The 22,227-nt window shown below is 37.4% G+C and overlaps 1 protein-coding gene across 7 annotated transcripts in view; it reads left to right on the top strand.

Moving 5' to 3' along the window:
• Window positions 1-22,227, top strand: part of DENND4A (DENN domain containing 4A) — a 132,145-nt gene that overhangs the window by 71,555 nt on the left and 38,363 nt on the right. For all 7 annotated transcript variants that reach the window (XM_023255178.2, XM_019832212.3, XM_019832214.3 and 4 more), the window contains exons 13-17: window positions 720-938; window positions 2,587-2,732; window positions 17,867-18,000; window positions 21,516-21,651; window positions 22,014-22,220. In XM_023255178.2, coding sequence (XP_023110946.2) covers window positions 720-938; window positions 2,587-2,732; window positions 17,867-18,000; window positions 21,516-21,651; window positions 22,014-22,220 — 842 coding nt within the window. The remainder of the gene's footprint in view (window positions 1-719; window positions 939-2,586; window positions 2,733-17,866; window positions 18,001-21,515; window positions 21,652-22,013; window positions 22,221-22,227) is intronic.

The following is a 22,227-nucleotide window of genomic DNA, read 5'->3' on the forward strand; positions in this document are numbered from 1 at the left end:
ATGGTAAATATAGGTCATACAGTTTTGGCAGGAATATCACAGAAATGACACTATGTTCCTTTCCTAGCATCTTTATCAGATCATGAACTACTTTGATTTGTCCCATTATTGATGAAGGTGTTCACTTTGTACACTTGATTAAGGTGGCATCTAGCAGGTCTCTTTTACTTGAGTTTATTCTTTTACTACCTAATGGCTTTAGCGTTGAGTTGTTCAGGAAAAGGAAGAGCTGTTTTTCACATTTTAATCCATGTGTGTTTTTCCTGTCGGCACTTACATTTTTTTAAAAGGGGGAGAGGGTAGAACTAATGCATTTAACCCTGTTTCCTGTTGATATGGTTGCTATGATTTTCTCTTATTAATTTATATATAGTTACTTCAGAACATGATTTTTTTTATGGTAGTCAGACAAACAGGAATAATTTTATATTTACTTTGGTTGAAACGAACTCAGCAGAGGCTAACAAATGATGTAGCAAGCTTTGCTGGGGTTTACATATTATGAAGTTATGTAAACAAAGAGTTAAGTAGCTTGAGCCCTTTTGAAAACAATAACTTATTTCTTTAATTTTTTTGAAATGTAATTAACATACAGGACTGTATAAACTTAAGGTGTACAGTGTGACTTGACATACATATAGAACAGATTTATATTGATACCATTATTAACATTGGTTTCAATAGTTTGGAGAAAACCTTCACCCTGTATTTTTTCACAGTGCAGCAGAGACCAAGAGACGATGGACTAATGGACTTAGCAATGAATGACTATGATTTTAATTCTGGAAAGAGGTTGCACATGATAGATTTGGAAATCCAAGAGGCATTTTTGTGTTTCATGGCCTCTATTTTAAAAGGCTATAGATCATACTTAAGACCAATAACACAAGCCCCATCTGAGACAGCCACAGATGCGTCCTCTCTTTTTGCCTTGCAAGGTGAGCGATTGTACAGTTTTATGGCTTTCGTATCACTGAGTTTAACCTTATGATGATACAGTTTTTCTGTGTTGGTAGCTCATGTTTATCAAAATACGTAGCTATTTTTGAAGTATGTGAATATACCAATTTTGTTGGTAATCCATTTCCACACAGCTAGTTATTTCTCAAATTAGAAATAATCCCATTAACAAAATATGTCGAAGAAACTATTTGAAAAGCACAGAGCTTTGTAACCATGTACTGCTTCACTCTTTTGTGCCACAGATGTGTTAGGATATTGATAGTTTTAGTTTTCAGAGCAGCTGGGCAATGTTGAACACTCAGAGGAGCCTCTGGGATGGTCACCTCCAAGCATGCACAGCCTCATTCATTTTACTTCATTACACTTTACAAATATTCCTTTCTTTCTGTTTGTGCCCTGAAACAAAAGAAGTTGGAGAGCCCCCGAGTGCAATTTGTGTCAAAATACAGATTTATTTTCTTTTGTAGTATATAACATTTGGAAGAGAAATTCATTTAATAAGCATACATTGAGTTCCTCTAAATGCTAGGTATATAGTGGCATGCAAAAGATACATGGTCATAAAAGAGAGAGAGAGAGAGAGAGAGAGAGAGAGAGAGAGAGAGAGACATGGTCACTTCTCCCAATGAGCTTATAGTCAAGAAGATAAGCAATTTGAAGGGCACCTGACTGGTTCAGTCAGAGGAGTGTGTGACTCTTGATCTCAGGGTCAGGAGTTCAAGCCCCATATGAGGTTTAGAGATTACTTAAATAAATAAAACTTAAAAAAAAAAAAAGATAAGCAATTTGAAAATGGTATGAATGAGGGGCACCTGGGTGGCTCAGTCAGTTGAGCATCTGACTTCGGCTCTGGTCATGATCTCACTATTCATGAGTTCAAGCCCTGCTTGGGGCTCTGTGCTGACATCTCAGAGCCTGGAGCCCACTTCGGATTCTGTATCTTCCTCTCTCTCTGCTCCTCCCCAGCTTGTACTCTGTCTGTCTGTCTCTCTCTCTCTCTTTCTCTCTCTCAAAAATAATAAAAACAAACATTAAAAAAATAATATGAATGAACACTTTATTTCACAACTTCAGATCACAGAAAACCCTTCTGAGGAATTTATCTCTGAGCCATAATGTCAAGGATGAATACAAATTAGCCAGGCAAAAGAAAAGTAGAAAGTTTTAGACAGAGAGAACATTTGGAAATAGTTTGAATTTATGGGCCCAAAAGAAGGCCCAAGTGTAGTGTAACTGATCATAGTAAGCAGTGTGGAGCGCAAAATCAGGAAATAAACTTTTCCTCTGTTTCAGTAAGACATAGACATAATCAAACACTAGAGAGGTTGTAACTGTTGCTCTTTAAAAATGCTTTCACATTTACAATTTTATATATAATCCACAAGGTAATGAGAGGACAACAGAGACAAGTCTCGGTGAAGATTTGAAAGATCTGGGTTCAAGTTCCTTTCCTATTGCTGTCTTTGTCAGGTCACTTCCCCAGGGGTCTTAGTTTCTTCTTCTGCAAAATGGTAGGTTGAGGAAGTACAGATGACATGGTTAATCAAGTTCCTTCTGGCTTAAAATTCTATGAATCTTTGAATGATCCTATATTTTGTGACATTATGAATTTATGTTGAACAGCTTTCTTAAGAAGCCGGGACCGATCACATCAAAAATTCTATAACATGATGACCAAAACACAAATGTTCATTCGCTTCATCGAGGAATGTTCTTTTGTCAGTGATAAAGATGCAAGCCTGGCATTTTTTGATGACTGTGTAGATAAAGTAAGTAAGAGTATGTCTACAGTGCCCTAACTTATTTTGTGTGATTGTTTTACATGTTATGAGTTACAGTTTCTATTTAACTTTTATCAGCGCTTAACAGAATCTAAGTTCATTTCATTTCATCATTGACTCTTTATATTATTAAAGTTTTGTTTGGACTGCTAGATATTATAAACCACAAACTCTTAGGAGTACCTTGCAGGATTTTACTGAATCATGAGTTTTATTTTAGCAACCAGGTCTATAACTTTGCCTGCCCACTTACAGACTATGGGAGTTCTGTCCAAGTCTGTGCACCTCCAACTTGAGCATCTGTAGTTTTCACCTCTCCTTATTGTACATTGCCACATGCTGAGAGTAGGTGTAGTGCATAATGAATGTATCACTTGAATACTTCTACAATTTGGAAGTGAGTTTATAGCATAAATTAAGTGAATTAATTCTATTTTAAATTCGTGTATGAAACCTTCTCTTCCCCTTCAGTCCTAATATCATAAGGTGGTTATCTATGCTGAACATAGAGGAGGTTGGGGAACAGTGATCTAGAGTGGGGTGTTGAAACCTGAATGGGGTGAGGACGGAGGAACAGACTAGCATTGGGTGTTGGAGCCCAAGCCAGGTGAAGACAGCATCTATGTAAGGGGTGACCTAGCATGGAGAATCAGAGGATGAGCAGGATAAAAAGAGTGCCCAGGCTGAGGGACAGACAGCTGCAGGGGATCAGAATAAACAAGATGAGAAGAGTATCCATGCCAAAACAGCGTGGAGTATCAGAGGCTGAGCAAGGTGAGGAGAGTGTCCCCACAGGGTAGGGGCAGCAAATGGAGTATCAAAGTTTGATCTAGATGAGGAAGATGCCAGCTTGGTGGGGACAGAGGGTAGGTCTGGAAGTAGCTGTTGAGGCCAAATTAGGATGAAGAAGTCGTATGTGTGGAGAGGGGTGGTGGTGGAAATGGGAGAATGTAAAGAGGAGTGGATCAAATAAATATATTAAAGATAATGAAGTTACTCACTGTCAGAGAAGGGACTTACAAATACAGAAAAGGAGAAAACCAGAATGAACTCTGTGTTATTAGAGTGGAGTAAGAGGTTTGATATATCATTGGTTTTCAGTATGTATAGACAAATATAGAAATAAGTACAGATGTAAGTATGTATGTCTGTGTGTGTACATACATATATTCCCTAGCTCTGTACACCTAGAGAATCTGGAAGCAGCCATACCCCAATGGTGGTGAGTACACCTAATGAACAGAATTTGGCTTCTAACGCCCATTCTCCACTAAAAGGAATTAGGACTCCTTGGAGAATAATTGGGTCCAGGGCAAGGAAAGTACAGGATGAGCCCTGAAGTAGCTTGTGCTAGAACATAAGGAATTACTCCAAGAATAATGGAGACATGTTTTTTAAAACAACAACAACAACAACAACACACACACACACACACACACACACACACACACACACACACACAAAGATAAGCCAGCTTGAAGGAACCCCCACTGGCTATATCTGAGACAATCTGAACATCAAATCTAAGTAACAGATTATAACCCATTGAATAAAATAGGAAACTATGAGTTTACACAGGTACTGAGAGTCTAATGAGAAACAGGATTTTTGTTTCAAAGTATCTCTGCACAAAATACGTATTAATTACAAAATGGGCAAGAGGAATTTTATAGTGGAACAGAAAGCCTGGCAGACACCACTTTTATGTAGTCATCAAAGTGAACATTACAAGTAGGGAAACAAGTCAACATCATATGCCTATAATAGGCCACGGTGAGAATACAACATCAACTCTGTGATATTTCTGCCAAGGATGCATGACCTATAGAATCTCAAGGAAGTATGAGACAAACCCAAATTAAGTGACATCCCTCAAAATACCCCTTCTGTAATCCACAAATTTTCAGGGTTAAGAAAATAAAGGAAAAATTAAGACACTGCTCAAAAGTGAAGGAAACTAAAGAGTCTTGACAAGCAAATACAAGGCTCATCATTCAGAACTGGATGCGCTTGGCATACCATCATTAACATAATCAGTAAAGCTCGGAAGTAGTTTGAGGATTAGACAGTGGTAGTAGTATAACATGTTGGTTTCCACAATTTGTTGTATTATGGTTAGATAGCAGACTGTCATTGTTTGTAGGAAGTACACACTAAAGTATTGAAGGGTGTTGGGTCATCAGGCCAGCAATTTACTCTCAGACGATGAAAGGGAAAACATTATATGCACTTGAAAAGTTATTGTACTTGAAACTCCTGTAAATTTGTGAGTATATATGCATACAGTGTTCATGATTTTATGCCCATGACCATAGAAAAAAGGAGGAAAGCAAAGTTTTGTCATGTATTTAGTCAACAAGTTATGCTTGTAAGGTTTTTTAAAGAAGTCCATCACGTTCAAATTTATGTGACTTAAAGAAAATGTGATTGATTGATTATTTTTTAAATATAATTTATTGTCAAGTTAGCTAACATACAGTGAGTACAGTGTGCTCTTGGCTTCAGGACTAGATTCCCATGATTCATTGCTTACCTACAGCACCCAGTGCTCATCCCAACAAGTGCCCTCCTCAGTGCCCATCACCCATTCCACCCCCCCACCCCGATTGTCCCTCACTTTGTTTTCTGTATTTGTCTCTTATGGTTTGCCTACTTCTCTGTTTGGAACTATTTTTTCCCTTTCCCTTCCCCCATGGTCTTCTGTTAAGTTTCTCAAATTCTACATATGAGTGAAAACATGTAATATTTGTCTTCTCTGACTTATTTCACTTAGCATAATACCCTCCAGTTCCATCCACATTGTTGCAAATGGCAAGTTTTCATTCTTTCTCATTGTCAGGTAGTATACCATTGTATGTATATACCATATCTTCTTTATCCATTCATCAGTTGATGGACATTTGGGCTCTTTCCATAATTTGGCTATTGTTGAAAGCGCTGCTGTAAACATTGGGGTACATATGCCCCTGTGAATCAGCACTCCTTTATCCTTTGGATAAATTCCTAGTAGTGCTATTGCTGGGTCATAGGGTAATTCTATTTTTAATTTTTTGAGGAACCTCCACACTGTTTTCCAAAGTGGCTGCACCAGTTTGCATTCCCACCAACAAGAGAAACAACATCTGTTGTTTCCTTAGTTCTTAATTTTAGCCACTCTGACCGGCATGAGGTGGTATCTCCTTGTGGCTTTGATTTGTATTTCCTTGATGATGAGCAATGTCAGGCATCTTTTCATGTCTGTTGGCCATCTGGATGTCTTCTTTGGAAAAGTTTCTATTCATGTTGTCTGCCCATTTCTTCACTGGATTATTTGTTTTTTGGGTGTTGAGTTTGGTAAGTTCTTTATAGATTTTGGGTACTAACCCTATTTTCTCCCATTCCGTCAGTTGCCTTTTAGTTTTGTTGATTGGTTCCTTTGCTGTGCAGAAGCTTTTTATCTTGATGAGGTCCCAATAGTTTATTTTTGCTTTTATTTCCCTTGCCTTTAGAGACATGTTGAGTAAGAAGTTGCTGGGCTGAAGTCAAAGAGGTTATTGCCTGCTTTCTCTTTTAGGGCTTTGATGGTTCCCTGTCTCACATTTAGGTCTTTCATCCACTTTGAGTTTATTTTTGTGTACGGTGTAAGAGAATGTTGCTGTCCAGTTCTCTCAGCACCATCTGCTAAAGAGACTGTCTTTTTTCCATTGGATACTCTTTCCTGCTTTGTTAAAGATTGGTCATACGTTTATGGGTCCATTTCCGGGTTTCCTATTCTATTCCACTGGTCTTTGTTTTTGTGCCAATACCCTGTTGTCTTGATAATTACAGCTTTGTAGTACAGGCTAGAGTCTGGGATATTGATGCCTCCAGCTTTGGTTTTCTTTTTCAACGTTACTTTGGCTATTTGGGGTCTTTTCTGGTTCCATACAAATTTTAGGATTGTGAAAATCAGTGATTTTTGAGGGGAGGGAGCACAACAGCCAAAATACAACTCATCCTCACATTCAGAAATTGCCTCAGTTCTTTTTGTTTTTTAATTTTTTTTTAATGTTTATTTATTTTTGAGAGAGAGAGAGAGAGTGTATGTGTGTGAGCGGGTGAGGGGCAGAGAGAGAGAGACACAGAATCCGAAGCAGGATCCAGGATCTGAGCTGTCAGCACAGACTCCTACGCAGGGCTCGAACCCACGAACCATGAGATAATGACCTGAGCCGAAGTTGGATGCTTAACTGATTGAGCCACACAGGAGCCCCAGAAATTGTCTCATTTCTGAGTTTGACATGAAAATGTCCTTTACTAATTGTTAAATAAGTACCAAATATGTCTCATAAAAATGAGAAATGATTCTGACTATGCCAGATGTAATAGGAAAAACACTGCATTGGGAATCAGGACAACCTGAGTTCCAGCTCTTATACTTGTAACTTTTGTGGAGTCATCTAGCCTTTCTGTGTTGTTTTCTTATCTATGTTTAAAATATATTGTGAGTAGAGATCATTATGCACATCTCACAGTGTTCAGAGTAGTGTAGTATGAACCGAAAAGTAGAAAACATTATGAGTCTATTTATATTTTGCTGATTTTTATTTGAGTTTATAGATTGGTAGTTTATTCACTATCTTAATCAAATCTGTAAGTTTGCCTTAGTTGGTGCTTAATATAAAGGATATATAAATAGAAAGGTCTGTGGTAAATAGAAAAGTGTGCTTTAAAACATATTTTCTTTAAGTCCTTTTTTATAGGAATAATTGTGTTGGTTTTGTAGGTAAAATGATATTTCTGGGGGCACCTGGCTGTCTCAGTGGGTAGAGTATGCAACTCTTGATCTCAGGGTCGTGAGTTCAAGCCCCACATTGGGCATGGAGTCTGCTTTTTTAAAAAAGTGGGGTTTCTGACTAGCATTATGCGCTTCGAATGTTTTTCCCCTGTGATGCTGGACTTCCACTGGTCATCTTTATGTGCAGTTCAGCTTGCTTTGTGAACTGTGGCATACATTTGTATAACAGTTTTTTCCTGTGCCAAACTAACTGAATCATAAGGGACTAAACTCACGATCAGAGATTGGCTAATAGCATACTTTAGCCAATACATGGATTAATCCACATGGAAACACTGAATTTGTTGTAGGAATCCAATTAACTATGCAGAGGACAGAAATCTTGTATTCTTCCCTTTTATTTTTACTCATTTTGTGCACCTTGTTCATAAGTTTGTATTTCAACTAAGAACTCATACAGTAGTGTCCATATCACATGGTTTTTAAAATACTCATTAATATTGTAAGACACATAACACTTTTCCTAGGTACCTAGGGCATCGTGTTCTGAGGAGGATATTTTATTACTGATAATTACTACCTTATATTGTCTAGGAATTTCTGAAAGTAGGACACCTGCTATTTACTTGATAAGAGTCCGTGCAGGACATGGTTAGAATAATTGCACAAAGAATATATGTTCTGTTGAGAAAAGCCAATCCCATTAAATGTGTAACCATTGTTTCTAGGCAGATTATTTTCCTGCAATGCTATTTACCTATTCAAACTCTAGATCCAACAAAAGATCCAATGGAATCACGTTATAATTATTTTAATAACTAAGAAAATTAACACCGAAAATTAACTCATTAAAACATAGTTACTTGTATTTGCTTTATTATATAATTCAAAGGAAGTTTTATTAGAGAAAATAACAAAATGTCACAAGATTCAAAATATACCTTAATAACCTTCATATACACTTAGAGGTTCATTGTATTTCTAGTATCATTAAGCAGAACTCTCTGAAATAGTAAATATGCAGTACTGTTGCTACCTTTCATATTTTAGTACCACAATTTAAGTATACTCAGCACAGCAAGTTAGTACTTGCTTTTAGCCTGCAAATGTTTTCTGAATATCAGTAATATCTGAGATTTTTATAATGTTTGTTTATTTTGAAAGAGAGAGAGCATGTGTGCGAACAGGAGAGGGACAGAGAGAGAGAGAGAGAGAGAGAGAGAGAGAGAGAGAGAGAGAGAGAGAGAATCCTAAGCAGGCTACACACTCAGTGGGGAGAACCTGATGTGGAGCTCGAATCCATAAACCAAGAGATCATGACCTGAGCCAAAATCAAGAGTTGGATGCCCAACCGACTGAGCCACCCAGGCACCCCTGAATATCAATAATAACTTAAAAAAATAATCATTTATGTTGGGGTTCTTATTTGGGTGACTTTTTTTTTTTCAAAATGTATTAATTTTGATAGAGAAAAAGCGTGCCAGTGTGTGCATGGAAGGGGGGCAGAGAGTGACAGGGGGAGGGAGAGAAAGAGAGAGCAAGGATCCCAAGCAGGACTTGATCTCACAAACTGAGGATCATGACCTGAGCTGAAATCAAGAGATGCTTAACTGACTGAGCCACCCAGGTGCCCCTTTTAACTTAATATTTTAAGTGAATAGGTCCTCTTACTTTTGGCAATTTAGCTGTGGAAAGTAATATTTACTTTTATATATTTATATATAAATATTTTATATCAGATATATATTATATATAAAATGTTTTTGTTATATTTATTTAATAATATTATATTGTTATATATAATATATTATTATGTTATTAATTATATATATATAGAGAGAGAGAGAGACTACCTAAGTCAATCTATGACTAAGAGTGAACAGGAATTAGACATATCTTTTGATCTTAGCATATTCAAACAGAAAACATTTCCTCAACTGTTTTTTAAGTTTTTTTTTTTTTTTTTTTTTAATATTTATTCAGTTTTGAGAGACAGAAACAGGACACAAGCAGGGGAGGGACAGAGAGAGAGACACACACAGAATCCAAAGCAGACTCTGGGCCCTGAGCTGTCAGCACAGAGCCCGACACAAGGCTCGAATTCATGAACTTTGAGATCATGACCTGAGCCGAAGTGGGCTCAACCGACTGAGCCACCCAGGCGCCCCACGTTTGCCCAACTTTAAAAAGCTAGAGTGGGTAATGCTGAATAGGAATAAGAAAAACAATGTGTGAGAATTGTACAAGTTTCGTTTATGACTAATTTAGGAACCATGTGTTCTTCATATGATTATGTTTTGAATTCTTACAATCAGTTCCTATAGGATTGTGCTTAACTAAAGGCAGTTTGGGTTTTTTTAATGTTTTATTTTATTTTACTTTTTAAATTTACATCCAAATTAGCATATAGTGCAACAATGATTTCAGGAGTAGATTCCTTAATGCCCCTTACCCATTTAGCCCATCCCCCCTCCCACAACCCTTCCAGTAACACTGTTTGTTCTCCATATTTAAGAGTCTCTTATGTTTTGTCCCCCTCCCTGTTTTTATATTATTTTTGCTTCCCTTCCCTTATGTTCATCTGTTTTGTCTCTTAAAGTCCTCACATGAGTGAAGTCATATGATATTTGTCTTTCTCTGACTAATTTCGCTTAGTTCCATCCACGTAGTTCCATCCACCCTCTAGTTCCGTCCACATAGTTGCAAATGGTAAGATTTCATTCTTTTTGATTGCTGAATGATATTCCATTGTATATATGTACCACATCTTTATCCATTCATCCATCACTGGACATTTGGGCTCTTTCCATACTTTGGCTATTGTTGATAGTGCTACTGTAAACATTAAGGTGTGTGTGTTCCTCCGAAACAGCACACCTGTATCCCGTGGATAAATGCCTAGTAGTGCAATTGCTGGGTCGTAGGGTAGTTCTATTTTTAGTTTTTTTGAGGAACCTCCATACTGTTTTCCAGAGTGGCTGCACCAGCTTGCATTCCCACCAATAATGCAAAAGAGATCCTCTCTCTCTGCATCCTGGCCAACATCTGTTATTGCCTGAGTTAGTTGTTCATGTTAGCCATTCTGACAGGTGTGAGGCGGTATCTCCTTGTGGTTTTGATTTGCATTTCCCTGATGATGAGTGATGTTGAGCATCTTTTCATGTGCTGGTTGGCCATCTGGATGTCTTCCCTGGAGAAGTGTCTATTCATGTCTTTTGCCCATTTGTTCACTGGATTATTTGTTTTTTGGATGTTGAGTTTGATAAGTTCTTTACAGATTTTGGATACTAACCCTTTATCTGATATGTTGTTTGCAACTATCTTCTGCCATTCCATGGGTTGCCTTTTAGTTTTGCTGATTGTTTCCTTCGCTATGCAGAAGCTTTTTATTTTGATGAGGTCCCAGTAGTTCATTTTTCTTTTGTTTCCCTTGCCTCTGGAGACGTGTTGAGTAAGAAGTTTCTGTGGCCAAGATCAAAGAGGTTTTTGCCTGCTTTCTCCTGGAGGATTTTGATGGCTTCCCGTCTTATGTTTAGGTCTTTCATCCATTTTGAGTTTATTTTTGTGTATGGTGTAAGAAAGTGGTCCAGGTTCATTCTTCTGCATGTCGCTGTCCAGTTTTCCCAGCACCACTTGCTGAAGAGACTGTCTTTATTCTATTGGATATTCTTTCCTGCTTTGTCAAAGATTAGTTGGCCATATTTTTGTCTGTTTGTTTGTTTGTTTGTTTGAGAAAGAGAGCATGCATGGGGGAGGGGCAGAGAGCGACAGGGACAGAGGATCACTGCCTACAGCAGCGAGCCCAATACAGGGCTGGAACTCAGAAACCGTGAGAACATGAATTGAGCCAAAGTTGGATGCTCAATGAACTGAGCCACCCAAGTGCCCCACTAAGGGCAGTTTTGTGTAACAGATAGTCTGGTAAGATTTTTCTTAGTCTCCCAAGCATCTGTCTGCAGTGTTTTCTGAGCATATTAATGTGGGAAAAAAATATGAAGAGAATATGAAGATTCTTTTAGTTTTATCCTGCCATGGGTGTTGGATTTCTTTTTCTCCTAATGGGCAGACATCACTGTGCTTTCCAAAAGACAGAAATGGCCAACTGATGCATGTAGGACGTACAGCATGGCTGTTTTTATAATGTTGAAATGAGATTATATTGGTATACAAGTTAAGAGAAATATCTTTTCCCAAGGTACTGAATCTGTGGTGCAAAATTTTAATATTTTAATAGACTTTATGATACTGAGAATTAGAGCAGTTGTGCTCATAAACAGGTTTTTTTCTTTGTGAACAAAATGGCTGGGGAGTAGGAAGTAGGCACAGATCTGGAGAAGAAGAAGCTGTTAAAAAATAAATAAATAAAAATTTAAAAACATATTGTGTCCATGGGGGGACCTGGGTGGCTCAATCAGTTAAGTGTCTGACTTCAGCTCAGGTCATGATCTCACAGTTCATGAGTTCAAGCCCCACATCAGGCTCTGTGGTGATAGCTCAGAGCCTAGAGCCTGCTTCGGTTTCTGTGTCTCCTTCTCTCTCTCTCTCTGCCCCTCTCCCTCCCTCCCTCCCTCCGCCCCTTCCTCCCTCTCCCTCTCTCAAAAATAAACATTTAAAAATTATTTTAAAAATAATAATAAAATAAAAACATATGTCCATAAACAAGCAGTTCTCTTGTAATGTTCCATCATGGAGACAGGAGTGGTTGCCAGCTTTCTTTCCAGTGACCTTAGGTATTTGTTTTAACCTTATCATTCTGGTCCATCTCTTCTTTTTCATTATCATTGGTGCCCTTGTAATTAGATTAACCACATATCATCTGCATAAAATATTTGTGGGTAGAGCTTCTCATTTGTTCTTGGGTTGCCCATGGACACCGTATCCTACTTAGGCATACCTATGATTTTGAGTTATAATTGACATATTCCTAATGTTTTAAAAATATTGTTAGTTTGCTAATAAGGGCTCAGGTGCTCTATGATTTTATTAAAAGTTTAATTTTTAACACTTTTATTAAATGATTGAAGAAACAGTGTGGGAAATAAAAGTGAGAAAAAACTCTGGAAAGCCTGGTACCCTAATACCATTTCACATTTACTTTCAGTGTTTTTTTACATAATTATCATACATACTTTCCTAATTTTTTACATAACCAGATCTTATAAGCATTTAAAAAAATTTTTTTAATGTGTATTTATTTTTGAGACAGAGAGAGACAGAACATGGACGGGGGAGGGTCAGAGAGAGAGGGAGACACAGAATCTGAAGCAGTCTCCAGGCTCTGAGCTGTCGGCACAGAGCCTGATGCAGGGCTTGAACTCACAGACCGTGAGATCATGACCTGAGCCGAAGTCAGTCAACTGACTGAGCCACCCAGGCGCCCCCTTATAAGCATTTTTAATATCACTGCCAAATCTCATAAAAGGAGATTTTCATTTTTAACACAGCAAAACATAACAGTTTAAAAAGTCAGATAATTGTCCAAGCTTCAGACCCATTCCTTCCTGCCCCTAATTTCTACTCCCCAAAGGCAACCACTTTTCTCTTTCAGCAATTTCTTCATTTACCTTAAGATTTCCAAACAATGTGATTTTATTGTTGTTTATTATTTTATGTATTGTACATTAATGTCTTATCTACCATACCACCTGAATTCTCCCACTGTCATTATAATGAATTTTGGTCAAGAGGTGTTCAGTGTTTGTGGTTTTTTGTTTGTTTGTTTTAATGTTTATTTGTTTTTGAGAGAGAAAGAGAGAGCGTGAGCGGGGGAGGGGCAGAGAGAGAGAGAGGGAGACACAGAATCCGAAGCAGGCTCCAGGCTCCAGGCTCCAAGGCGTTAGCACAGAGCCTGACATGGGGCTCGAACCCATGAATGGTGAGATCATGACCCGAGCTGAAGTCGGACCTTAATTGACTGAGCCACCCAGGCGTCCTGGTGTTCATTGTTAATATTACTGTCACTTTGTATGTAATCCCAGCTAGATCACATATGTATAATTTGTAATATATTGTAATTAGATTTACTTTCATGCATGGATTTTGTTTTCTCTGAAGTTAATGCTATATTTCTTGTTTTATGTCTACTATTAATTCATCTCCAAACTCTTCCAAACTCACAAAAGTGAAAAATCTACCTCAATTTTTCCACTATATCGGTAATTTTTTTTTACTGGAAATTTCCATGTGTATTCCAATCTGAACTGATTGCTTTCTAGTCTGTCATCCTGGGATTTTCCTTCACCATCATCTTGGGACTTATATTGATTTCTCTTCGGAGTTGGTACCCCTGCTTTCTGGCTTCAATAACTTCTTTCTTGGCATATTTCCTTTTAATGGTGGAGCACAAATTCTGGTAGCTTAGTGAGAGAGAGTATGTGGGAGATACACATTTTTTTGATGCCCTACTTGTCTGTAAATTTCTTTATTCTCCCCTAAGATTTGATTGCTAATTTGGTTGGAAGTAAAATTTTGAAGTCTTCTAGCTTTGATTGTTACTGTTGAGAATAACATCTGGTGTAATGCCATGTTCATTTCTGACCTTTTACACCTGATCTCTTTTTCTCTCTGAAAGCATTTAAGATCCTTGATACTCTACTAAAGTTGCACAAGGATATGCCTGGTAGATGGCTTTTCTTCACTGAGTTGAACACATGCAGTCCCTTCTACTTACTCTGTGGACCCATTTTCTTCAGATTCTGGGCAGTTTTCCTGCATCCCCTTTCATTCCTCCATTTCTTTGGTTCCCTTTTCTGAACTATGTGTTGTTTAGATGTTGGCCTTCCTATCCTGATCCTCTTAATTTTCTTATATTTTTTCATCCCATTTTCTGTCTCTCCGTTTTTCATCTCCACTTTCTGGGAGATTTCCTAAAGTTTATCTTTCATCCTTTATAATATACTTTTTATTTCTGCTATCATATTTGTAATTTTTGTTACGTCTCTTCTTCATAGCATCTTCTTATCATGGATGTAGACTTATTTGTTTTAGTTGTTTTGAAGGGTTTTTTTCCTCCTGCACTGTGTCTATTTTTTACTCAGATGTTACTTTTAATATTTGCTTGTTTTGTCCTCCAAGTGATTGGCTTTCCTCATGTGATCTTTGGTTGGTATTTCAATGAGGAACAAAGAACTCATTGGAGCTTTTCTGGGAAGCTCAAACTTGGAGCTTCCTTAGGTATGAGATTGATGATCATAGAGGAACTCAGCTATTCATTCATTCACTGCCCTGTTTGAGCAGTGTCTGTAATTCTTTTCTTTTAGGCTATTTTAGTTTCCCCGAGAGGTATCTACAGTCTTTAGCCTGAGGACTGTCAGCCTGACTGCCAGTATTCTCCCAGCTCAGTGGGGAAGGTAACTGAGGTTTTCCCTTGTTGTAACATGTAGGCTTTTACTCACTTCACCTGTTTTATTAACCTCCTTCATCTCCCACAGCTCTGCCTGATATCTTCAAGTCTAGAGTCCCTCTGGTTCACGTAAAAAGACTCAACCTCATCTCGGGCCATAGTGGGGAGAGGTAGTAGCCTAACTGCACTGGGCTGAGTCAGGGATCTGGGAGTCCTTGAATGTAGGCTTTTAACTAATTCTCCTGCTTCCGCCCCATGTGTACTCCAATCTTCCGGGTCATCAAGCACTTTTAATTCCCGACCTTTCTGGGACTCTACAGAGCAAATGGCTTGCTTTTTTGGCTCTCTCCTTTATCCCCTCCCCAGTGCCAGAGATGTGGCTTTCAGCTTTCACGGGTCACATCAGTCTACTTTGCAGCTTCTGAAATGTTCTGAACTCCAGCTGCGCTACTGTCCTCTCTCCAGTTCATTTTGTCTTCGTTGGTTTTTTTTTCAATCCCTTACTTCTCATTTTGGTGAGATCTCATGAGGGATTGAAGGTAAATTGTTGTGTTTAATTTGTCTTAACCAGATTTCTATGTGATCTTTACTATTTTAATTTTTAGTGATTGTATTTTCCACCCATTTATCATAGTTTATTCATTTGCCTGTTTTTTGAAAACATAGGTAACTTCCAACGTATTTTTTTTTTTTTTAGGGTTGCCTGGGTGGCTCAGTTGGTTAAGTATCCAACTTCGCCTCAGGTCATGATCTCACGGTTTGTGAGTTCAAGCCCCACACCAGGAGCCTGCTTCAGATTCTGTGTCTCCCTCTCTCCCTGCTCCTCCCTCCACTGACACATTTTTTTTTTTTAATGTTTATTTTTTGAGAGACAGAGTGTGAGAGGGGTAGGGCTAGAGAGAGAGGGAGACACAGAATCTGAAGCAGGACTTCCAACGTATTCTACTTTAAGTTTTTATTCTGAGCATTTATTACTTTTGTAATATTTGAAAAACCAATAAAAGTAATACATATTGAGGAGATCCTGGGTGGCTCAGACAGTTAAATGTCCGACTTCAGCTCAGGTCATAATCTCATGGTTCATGAGTTCAAGCCTCACGTCAGGCTCTGTACTGACAGCTCGGCGTCTGGAGCCTGCTTCAGATTCTGTGTCTCCCTCTCTCTCTGCCCTTCCCCTGCTCATGCTCTCTCTCTCTCTCTCAAAAATAAATAAACATTAAAAAATTTTTTTTAAGTAATACATATTTATTATTTTTTAGCTGAAAGAGAACAATATAAAGAAGAAAAGTAATTGCAGTAATACCATTACTCAGAGGTAACATTTGATAAGAGTGTGTATGAGAGAGAGAAACGAACAAAAGTATATATGTGCACATATATACAGAAATATGTATTATATATGGCATATATATTCACTCCTAAAAATTAGAATCATACTATATATATAGTATGCTTTTTTTTTCAACTGTCATTATTTTGTGAACATTTTTTCATGTCATTATTCTACACCATCTTTATTGTTATTTAGTTCACTTTGCAGATATACCATTAAAAACATTCTTTAATCTTGGAGATTACAGTATGTAATACTATGAAATTATAACCAACACTTAATGTAAGAACACTCTGAATGTTTAACTTTTTTATAAGAGTTAGAAAAATTTAAAAGCTATCCCTGTCCTTTTTTAGTAGATTGTGCCCTGAATCCTTATCTTAAAGATTTGACTTGTTGGAGCACCTGGATGGCTCAGTTGGTTAAGTGTCTGACTTTGGCTCAGGTCATGATCTCGCTGCTCATGAGTTTGAGCCCTGCATCAAGCTCTGTACTGACAGTTTGGAGCCTGGAGCCTGCTTCAGATTCTGTCTCCCTCACTGTCTGTCCCTCCCCCCGCTCACACTATGTGTCTTTCTCTCAAAAATAAATAAACCTTAAAATTTTTTAAAAAATAAATAAAGATTTGACTTGTTAATAATTCTTGTCCTCCTGTTTATTTCCAAGTGATACATGATATTCTCTCCATCCTAATAAAGTGCTGTGGGTTATTTTTGTGATACGTATGACATCTTGGTTTTCTTGTTTGTTTTTTTTCCAATTGATGTTGATGTGTGCTTTTTTGTTTATGAGCTCCTTTTGGGCAATTTGGACTCTGTTTTCAGTTTTTTTACTATTACCTTGCCATAGAGTATCTAGGGGAAATTATACTACTACAGTACTTTTAATACTGATATGACTGGAATTTTAACTCCCTTATGCTTCCACCTAAACTGGAAGACTTAGGGAAATATGTTATATTGAGTATAAATTAAACAAAGATCCCATGGGGCGCCTGGGTGGCGCAGTCGGTTAAGCGTCCGACTTCAGTCAGGTCACGATCTTGCGTTCCGTGAGTTCGAGCCCCGCGTCAGGCTCTGGGCTGATGGCTCGGAGCCTGGAGCCTGTTTCCGATTCTGTGTCTCCCTCTCTCTCTGCCCCTCCCCCGTTCATGCTCTGTCTCTCTCTGTCCCAAAAATAAATAAATAAATTTAAAAAAGTGGAAAAAAAAACAAAGATCCCACTATTCTCAACAAATACACACATGTATTTGTGGATTTTTAACAATATTACTTCTTGAGTACATTCTCATGATTCAGAATGCAAAATAATATAAAAAGGTACACATTGGGAAATGTGGGTCCTATCCCATCCTTGTCCATTCTGTTCATCTCCCCTTCCCCATACAGGTAATTGCTTTTCATAATATTCTTTAATATTTCCTTATGTGAATACAAACAAAAATATGAATATGTGTTTTTAGTTTTCTCTCTTACTCAAAAGACAGTACACTATATACAGCGTTCTACACCTTGTTATTTAATTATCTTGGAAGTCTTGTTTATTGGTGCATAGAGAACTTGCTTTTTTTTTTTCTTCTTAATAGCTCTTTAGTATCCAGTTATGTAAATGGTTTATTTAACCATTCCCCATAGACAAACTCTTGGCTAACCAATGTATTGTTTTAATGTATGTTTTTTAAACTTTTTCAGGTGGATATGGACAAGAGTGGTGAAATGCGACTTATAGAACTGGATGAATCTTTCAAAAGTGAACATACTGTTTTTGTAACACCACCTGAGATCCCCCATCTACCCAATGGTGAAGAACCCCCTTTACAGTACAGGTATTCAAGAGGCAGAATGTTTGAGATTGAAAGAGAGAAGCAATCCATCATCTGTGACGTAGCTTTCTAAGGACTGTGGTATTTTCAAAAATCCAAACTTTACAGATTCCTAATTTTTAGGTGGTAAGCAAGCTTATCCCACATCCATTATTAAGTTTTGAGGTATAAAAAGAAAAGAATTATAATTTTGCATAATCTAGACTTGGGAAGCTCTATATATCTACATAAGTATCTGTTCTCATAAATGTTGGCTAAATTCAGTTAGGACTCACCCCACCAAAATGCAGCACTTTTATTATAGATTTTGATTTTTGTTTCTCACTAAAGCTGATTTCCTCCCTTTCATCCCCTTCCCCACACACATATTGATTAATGTAATCTGTTTACAAAAATTGATATAGAGTCAATATTTGTGGCCTTGATTTTGACGATATAATTTTTTAGGCTATTAATTTTTTTGTGAGTTTTTCTTTTAAGCTGTGGAAATTCAGAACTATTGGGAATTGATCGTTGTTAATTTAGGAAGTTTGTTCAGACACTGTGCTGAGTGCTTGGGACATAGACTTGAATGATACATTGTTTACTGCTTTCAAGTCTAGTGGAAAAGAGAGGAAAGTTCTGAGATAGGGTTATAATAGAGTTAGATATATTATCATCTATGTATCTAGATGTATATTATGTGCATGCACTTGTTATCTACTAGAGGTGGTTTCCAGTATGCATTTATTTTTACTTAGAATGGTATTTCCTTCTAATAAATGGTATGTATGTATGTATTTATTTATTTATATTTTTGAGAGAGAGCATGCAAGTGAGTGAGGGGGAGAGAGAGAATCCCACGAGGGGCAGAGTGAGAGGAAGAGAGAATGTGGAGTCAAAAGCGGGCTCAAACTCACCCGATGCAGGAGCTTGAACCCACAAACCGTGAGATCATGAACTGAGCCAAAGTCAGATGCTTAACTGACCTAGCCACCCAGGCACCCCTATTTATTTATTCTTTAACATTTAAAAAAATTTTTTTTAATTTTTTTTTTTAATTTTTTTTTTCAACGTTTATTTATTTTTGGGACAGAGAGAGACAGAGCATGAACGGGGGAGGGGCAGAGAGAGAGGGAGACACAGAATCAGAAGCAGGCTCCAGGCTCTGAGCCATCAGCCCAGAGCCTGACGCGGGGCTCGAACTCACGGACCGTGAGATCGTGACCTGGCTGAAGTCGGACGCTTAACCGACTGCGCCACCCAGGCGCCCCAAAAATTTTTTTTAATTTTTTATGTTTATTTATTTTTGAGAGACAGAGCATGAGCAGGGGCAGGGCAGAGAGAGAGGGAGACACAGAATCCAAAGCAGGCTCCAGGCTCTGAGCTGTCAGCACAAAGTCTGACGCGGGGCTCCAACCCACAAACCATGAGATCAAGACCAGAGCCAAAGTCGGAAGCTTAACTGACTAAGCCACCCAGGTGCCCCTATTTATTTATTTTGAGAGAGAGAGAGTTGGGGAGGGACAGAGAGAGAGAAAGAGAGAGAATCCCAAGCAGGCTCTGAGCTGCCAGTGCAGAGCCCATCTTGGGGCTCAATCTCAGGAACGGTGAGAACATGACCTGAGCTGAAATTAAGTGTCAGTCACTTAACCAATTGAAACATCCAGGTGCCCGTAAACTGATATTTCGTTTTATTTTTTTTTTAATTTTTTTTTTAATGTTTATTTATTTTTGAGACAGAGCGATACAGAGCATGAACGGGGGAGGGTCAGAGAGAGGGAGACACAGAATCTGAAACAGGCTCCAGGCTCCGAGCTGCAGCACAGAGCCTGACGCGGGGCTCGAACTCACAGACCGTGAGATCATGACCTGAGCCGAAGTCGGACGCTTAACCGACTGAGCCACCCAGGCGCCCCTGATATTTCGTTTTAGATAATAAATGATTTCTTTCTCCAATAATATTTTCTTACTTTAAAGCCATTTCACATCTGTCACTCATTAGGTCATAGTTTATTTTCATTGAAAAAGGATTTTTCAGAACATCCTTATTTGTAACTCGGATTAAATTCTTCCTTTTACAGACAAAAAAAAGTGGTGCAACAGGTGTTTGTGAATGTCAGTTAATTCATAGGCCACTTGGCTCCTGCCCTTACTTTTTGTCTATTGATGATGTTGCTCAGGTCACTTTTTAAAATTCTGCCTTTTGTCAAAGGTGTTCAAAATCTCTCTCCTAATTTCTTTCTCACTTTTTTTTTTCTTTCTAAACAAGATCTCATTTCTTTGATCCCTTTGGTACATTATACTTCTAAGACTTTTGTGGGGAGACATATTTCACTAATAAAGTTTTGTTTTTTTATGATTTGCTTTTAACTTTTTCAAAATTTAACTTTTAGATTTACTTTAATAAAAAATTGCTTAGCTTGGAAAGTTTCTATTTTTTAAAGAATCTAAGTCACTCTTTGAATTGAGACTAACAATGTAATTCTGGTGTAATCATACCAATCATTGGAAAAACAACTTAAATGTCTTTAACGAGTACAGTGGGTCCTCTTAGTGAGAGGCGACTCATATTCTTACATTGTCTGTGTAAAATGATAAGGTAGTAAGCAAGTTTCCATAAGACACACAGAATGGTCTCATTATCACACATGTACATACAATGAATTTTTTAAGGGGCATAGTTTTCCTGAACTTCTTTGCTATTTTATTCCTACTTAACATTCAATATTTATCAATATTTTTTCATTTTACTGAATTTGCCTATAGTAATGTATAATAGATATAGTTTACTATCTTTTATTATTACTGGTTTTCTCAGTTAATTGAAACTATTTGTATGCCCTTAGGAAGATTTTAAAGTAGGTTCATTGTGATGCTCAGGGGCTTCTTCTATTCTTTTCAAAAGCATGTCTTTTTCCTAGCTGCTGCTACCTTTTAAATTCCCAAAATACTTTGCTCTAGCACCCACATTAGGCCCACCTCCTCATAGAGCCACTCATTCTAATCTTTTCTTCTTCTCCAACCTCTTCAGTTTTCTTTCTCATAAATGAGGGCCTAAGCCTACTTAACTAACGTGATAAACCAATTCATAATAATATGTTTGTCCTGGAGCACTAATACGTTATTTGTATCTTTTTAAGGGGACAGTTCAACAATAATATTTTAATCTAAAGCAGTGATTTTAATGACTGTCCTGTCTGAGAGCGTATTGATTTGGTGGACCTTTTACCATCATATTATCTGATATGTTTGCTGTGTATCTACATGAATACTAACTTACAAAGCTTGCTTGATTTACTTTAGGGTTTGATGTCAAGTTCAACAAAATTTAAATATATTTTGCTTTTTTAGCTCTAAAATATATACTTGAGTTTGTGTTTGACTATTATAAGGCAACATTAGCGTGAATATTTGTTAAGTATATATCATTGTCTGATGGAGAAAAATAGTTGAAATATTGGTCAGAATATTTTTTAGATTGTAACCAGTATGATCATCTATGTGTGCTTGAGATTTTTTTTTCTTTTCAAAAACAGCTATAATGGATTTCCAGTTCTTAGAAACAATTTATTTGAGAGACCTGAAGGATTTCTACAAACACGAAAGAACAAATTGCCTTCAAAATCAAGTAGTCCTAGTAGCCCTTCTCCCATGTTCAGAAGAACAAAACAGGTACTTTGACAATTTTGCGCTTTTCATATATTCAAGTATTAGAACAAAATTAATGTGATACTCTTTCTTAATATATTTTACTGCCCCGTATATATGAGTAGGTTATCATGCTCCGCAAGGCGTCCTGAATTCATAGTAATGTGACTTCAAAACATTAACTAATTTTCCTATCTTAGAATTTTATTTTACACATCTTATAATACACATTCAAGCAGAGGCTTGACTATATAGTAATTACAGACAGATTTTGTGAGCGAAATATTATAAAAGCATATGACCTGCCCTTATTCAGCATTCAGTTAATAAATAAGAATACTTAAATGTGTATATTTATTAATGAGATCCTTGCATTGTTTTTCTAGGAAATTAAATCAGCCCATAAAATTGCCAAGAAGTATTCTTCCATTCCCCAAATGTGGTCTAGGTGTCTATTGCGTCACTGTTACGGACTATGGTTTATTTGTCTGCCAGCTTATGTCAAAGTATGTCATTCAAAAGTCAGGGCCCTGAAAACAGCATATGATGTGCTTAAAAAAATGCAGTCAAAGAAGATGGATCCCCCTGATGAGGTAACAG

The sequence above is a fragment of the Felis catus genome, chromosome B3 (genome assembly GCF_018350175.1).
Source record: "Felis catus isolate Fca126 chromosome B3, F.catus_Fca126_mat1.0, whole genome shotgun sequence".
Classification (NCBI taxonomy): domain Eukaryota; kingdom Metazoa; phylum Chordata; class Mammalia; order Carnivora; family Felidae; genus Felis; species Felis catus.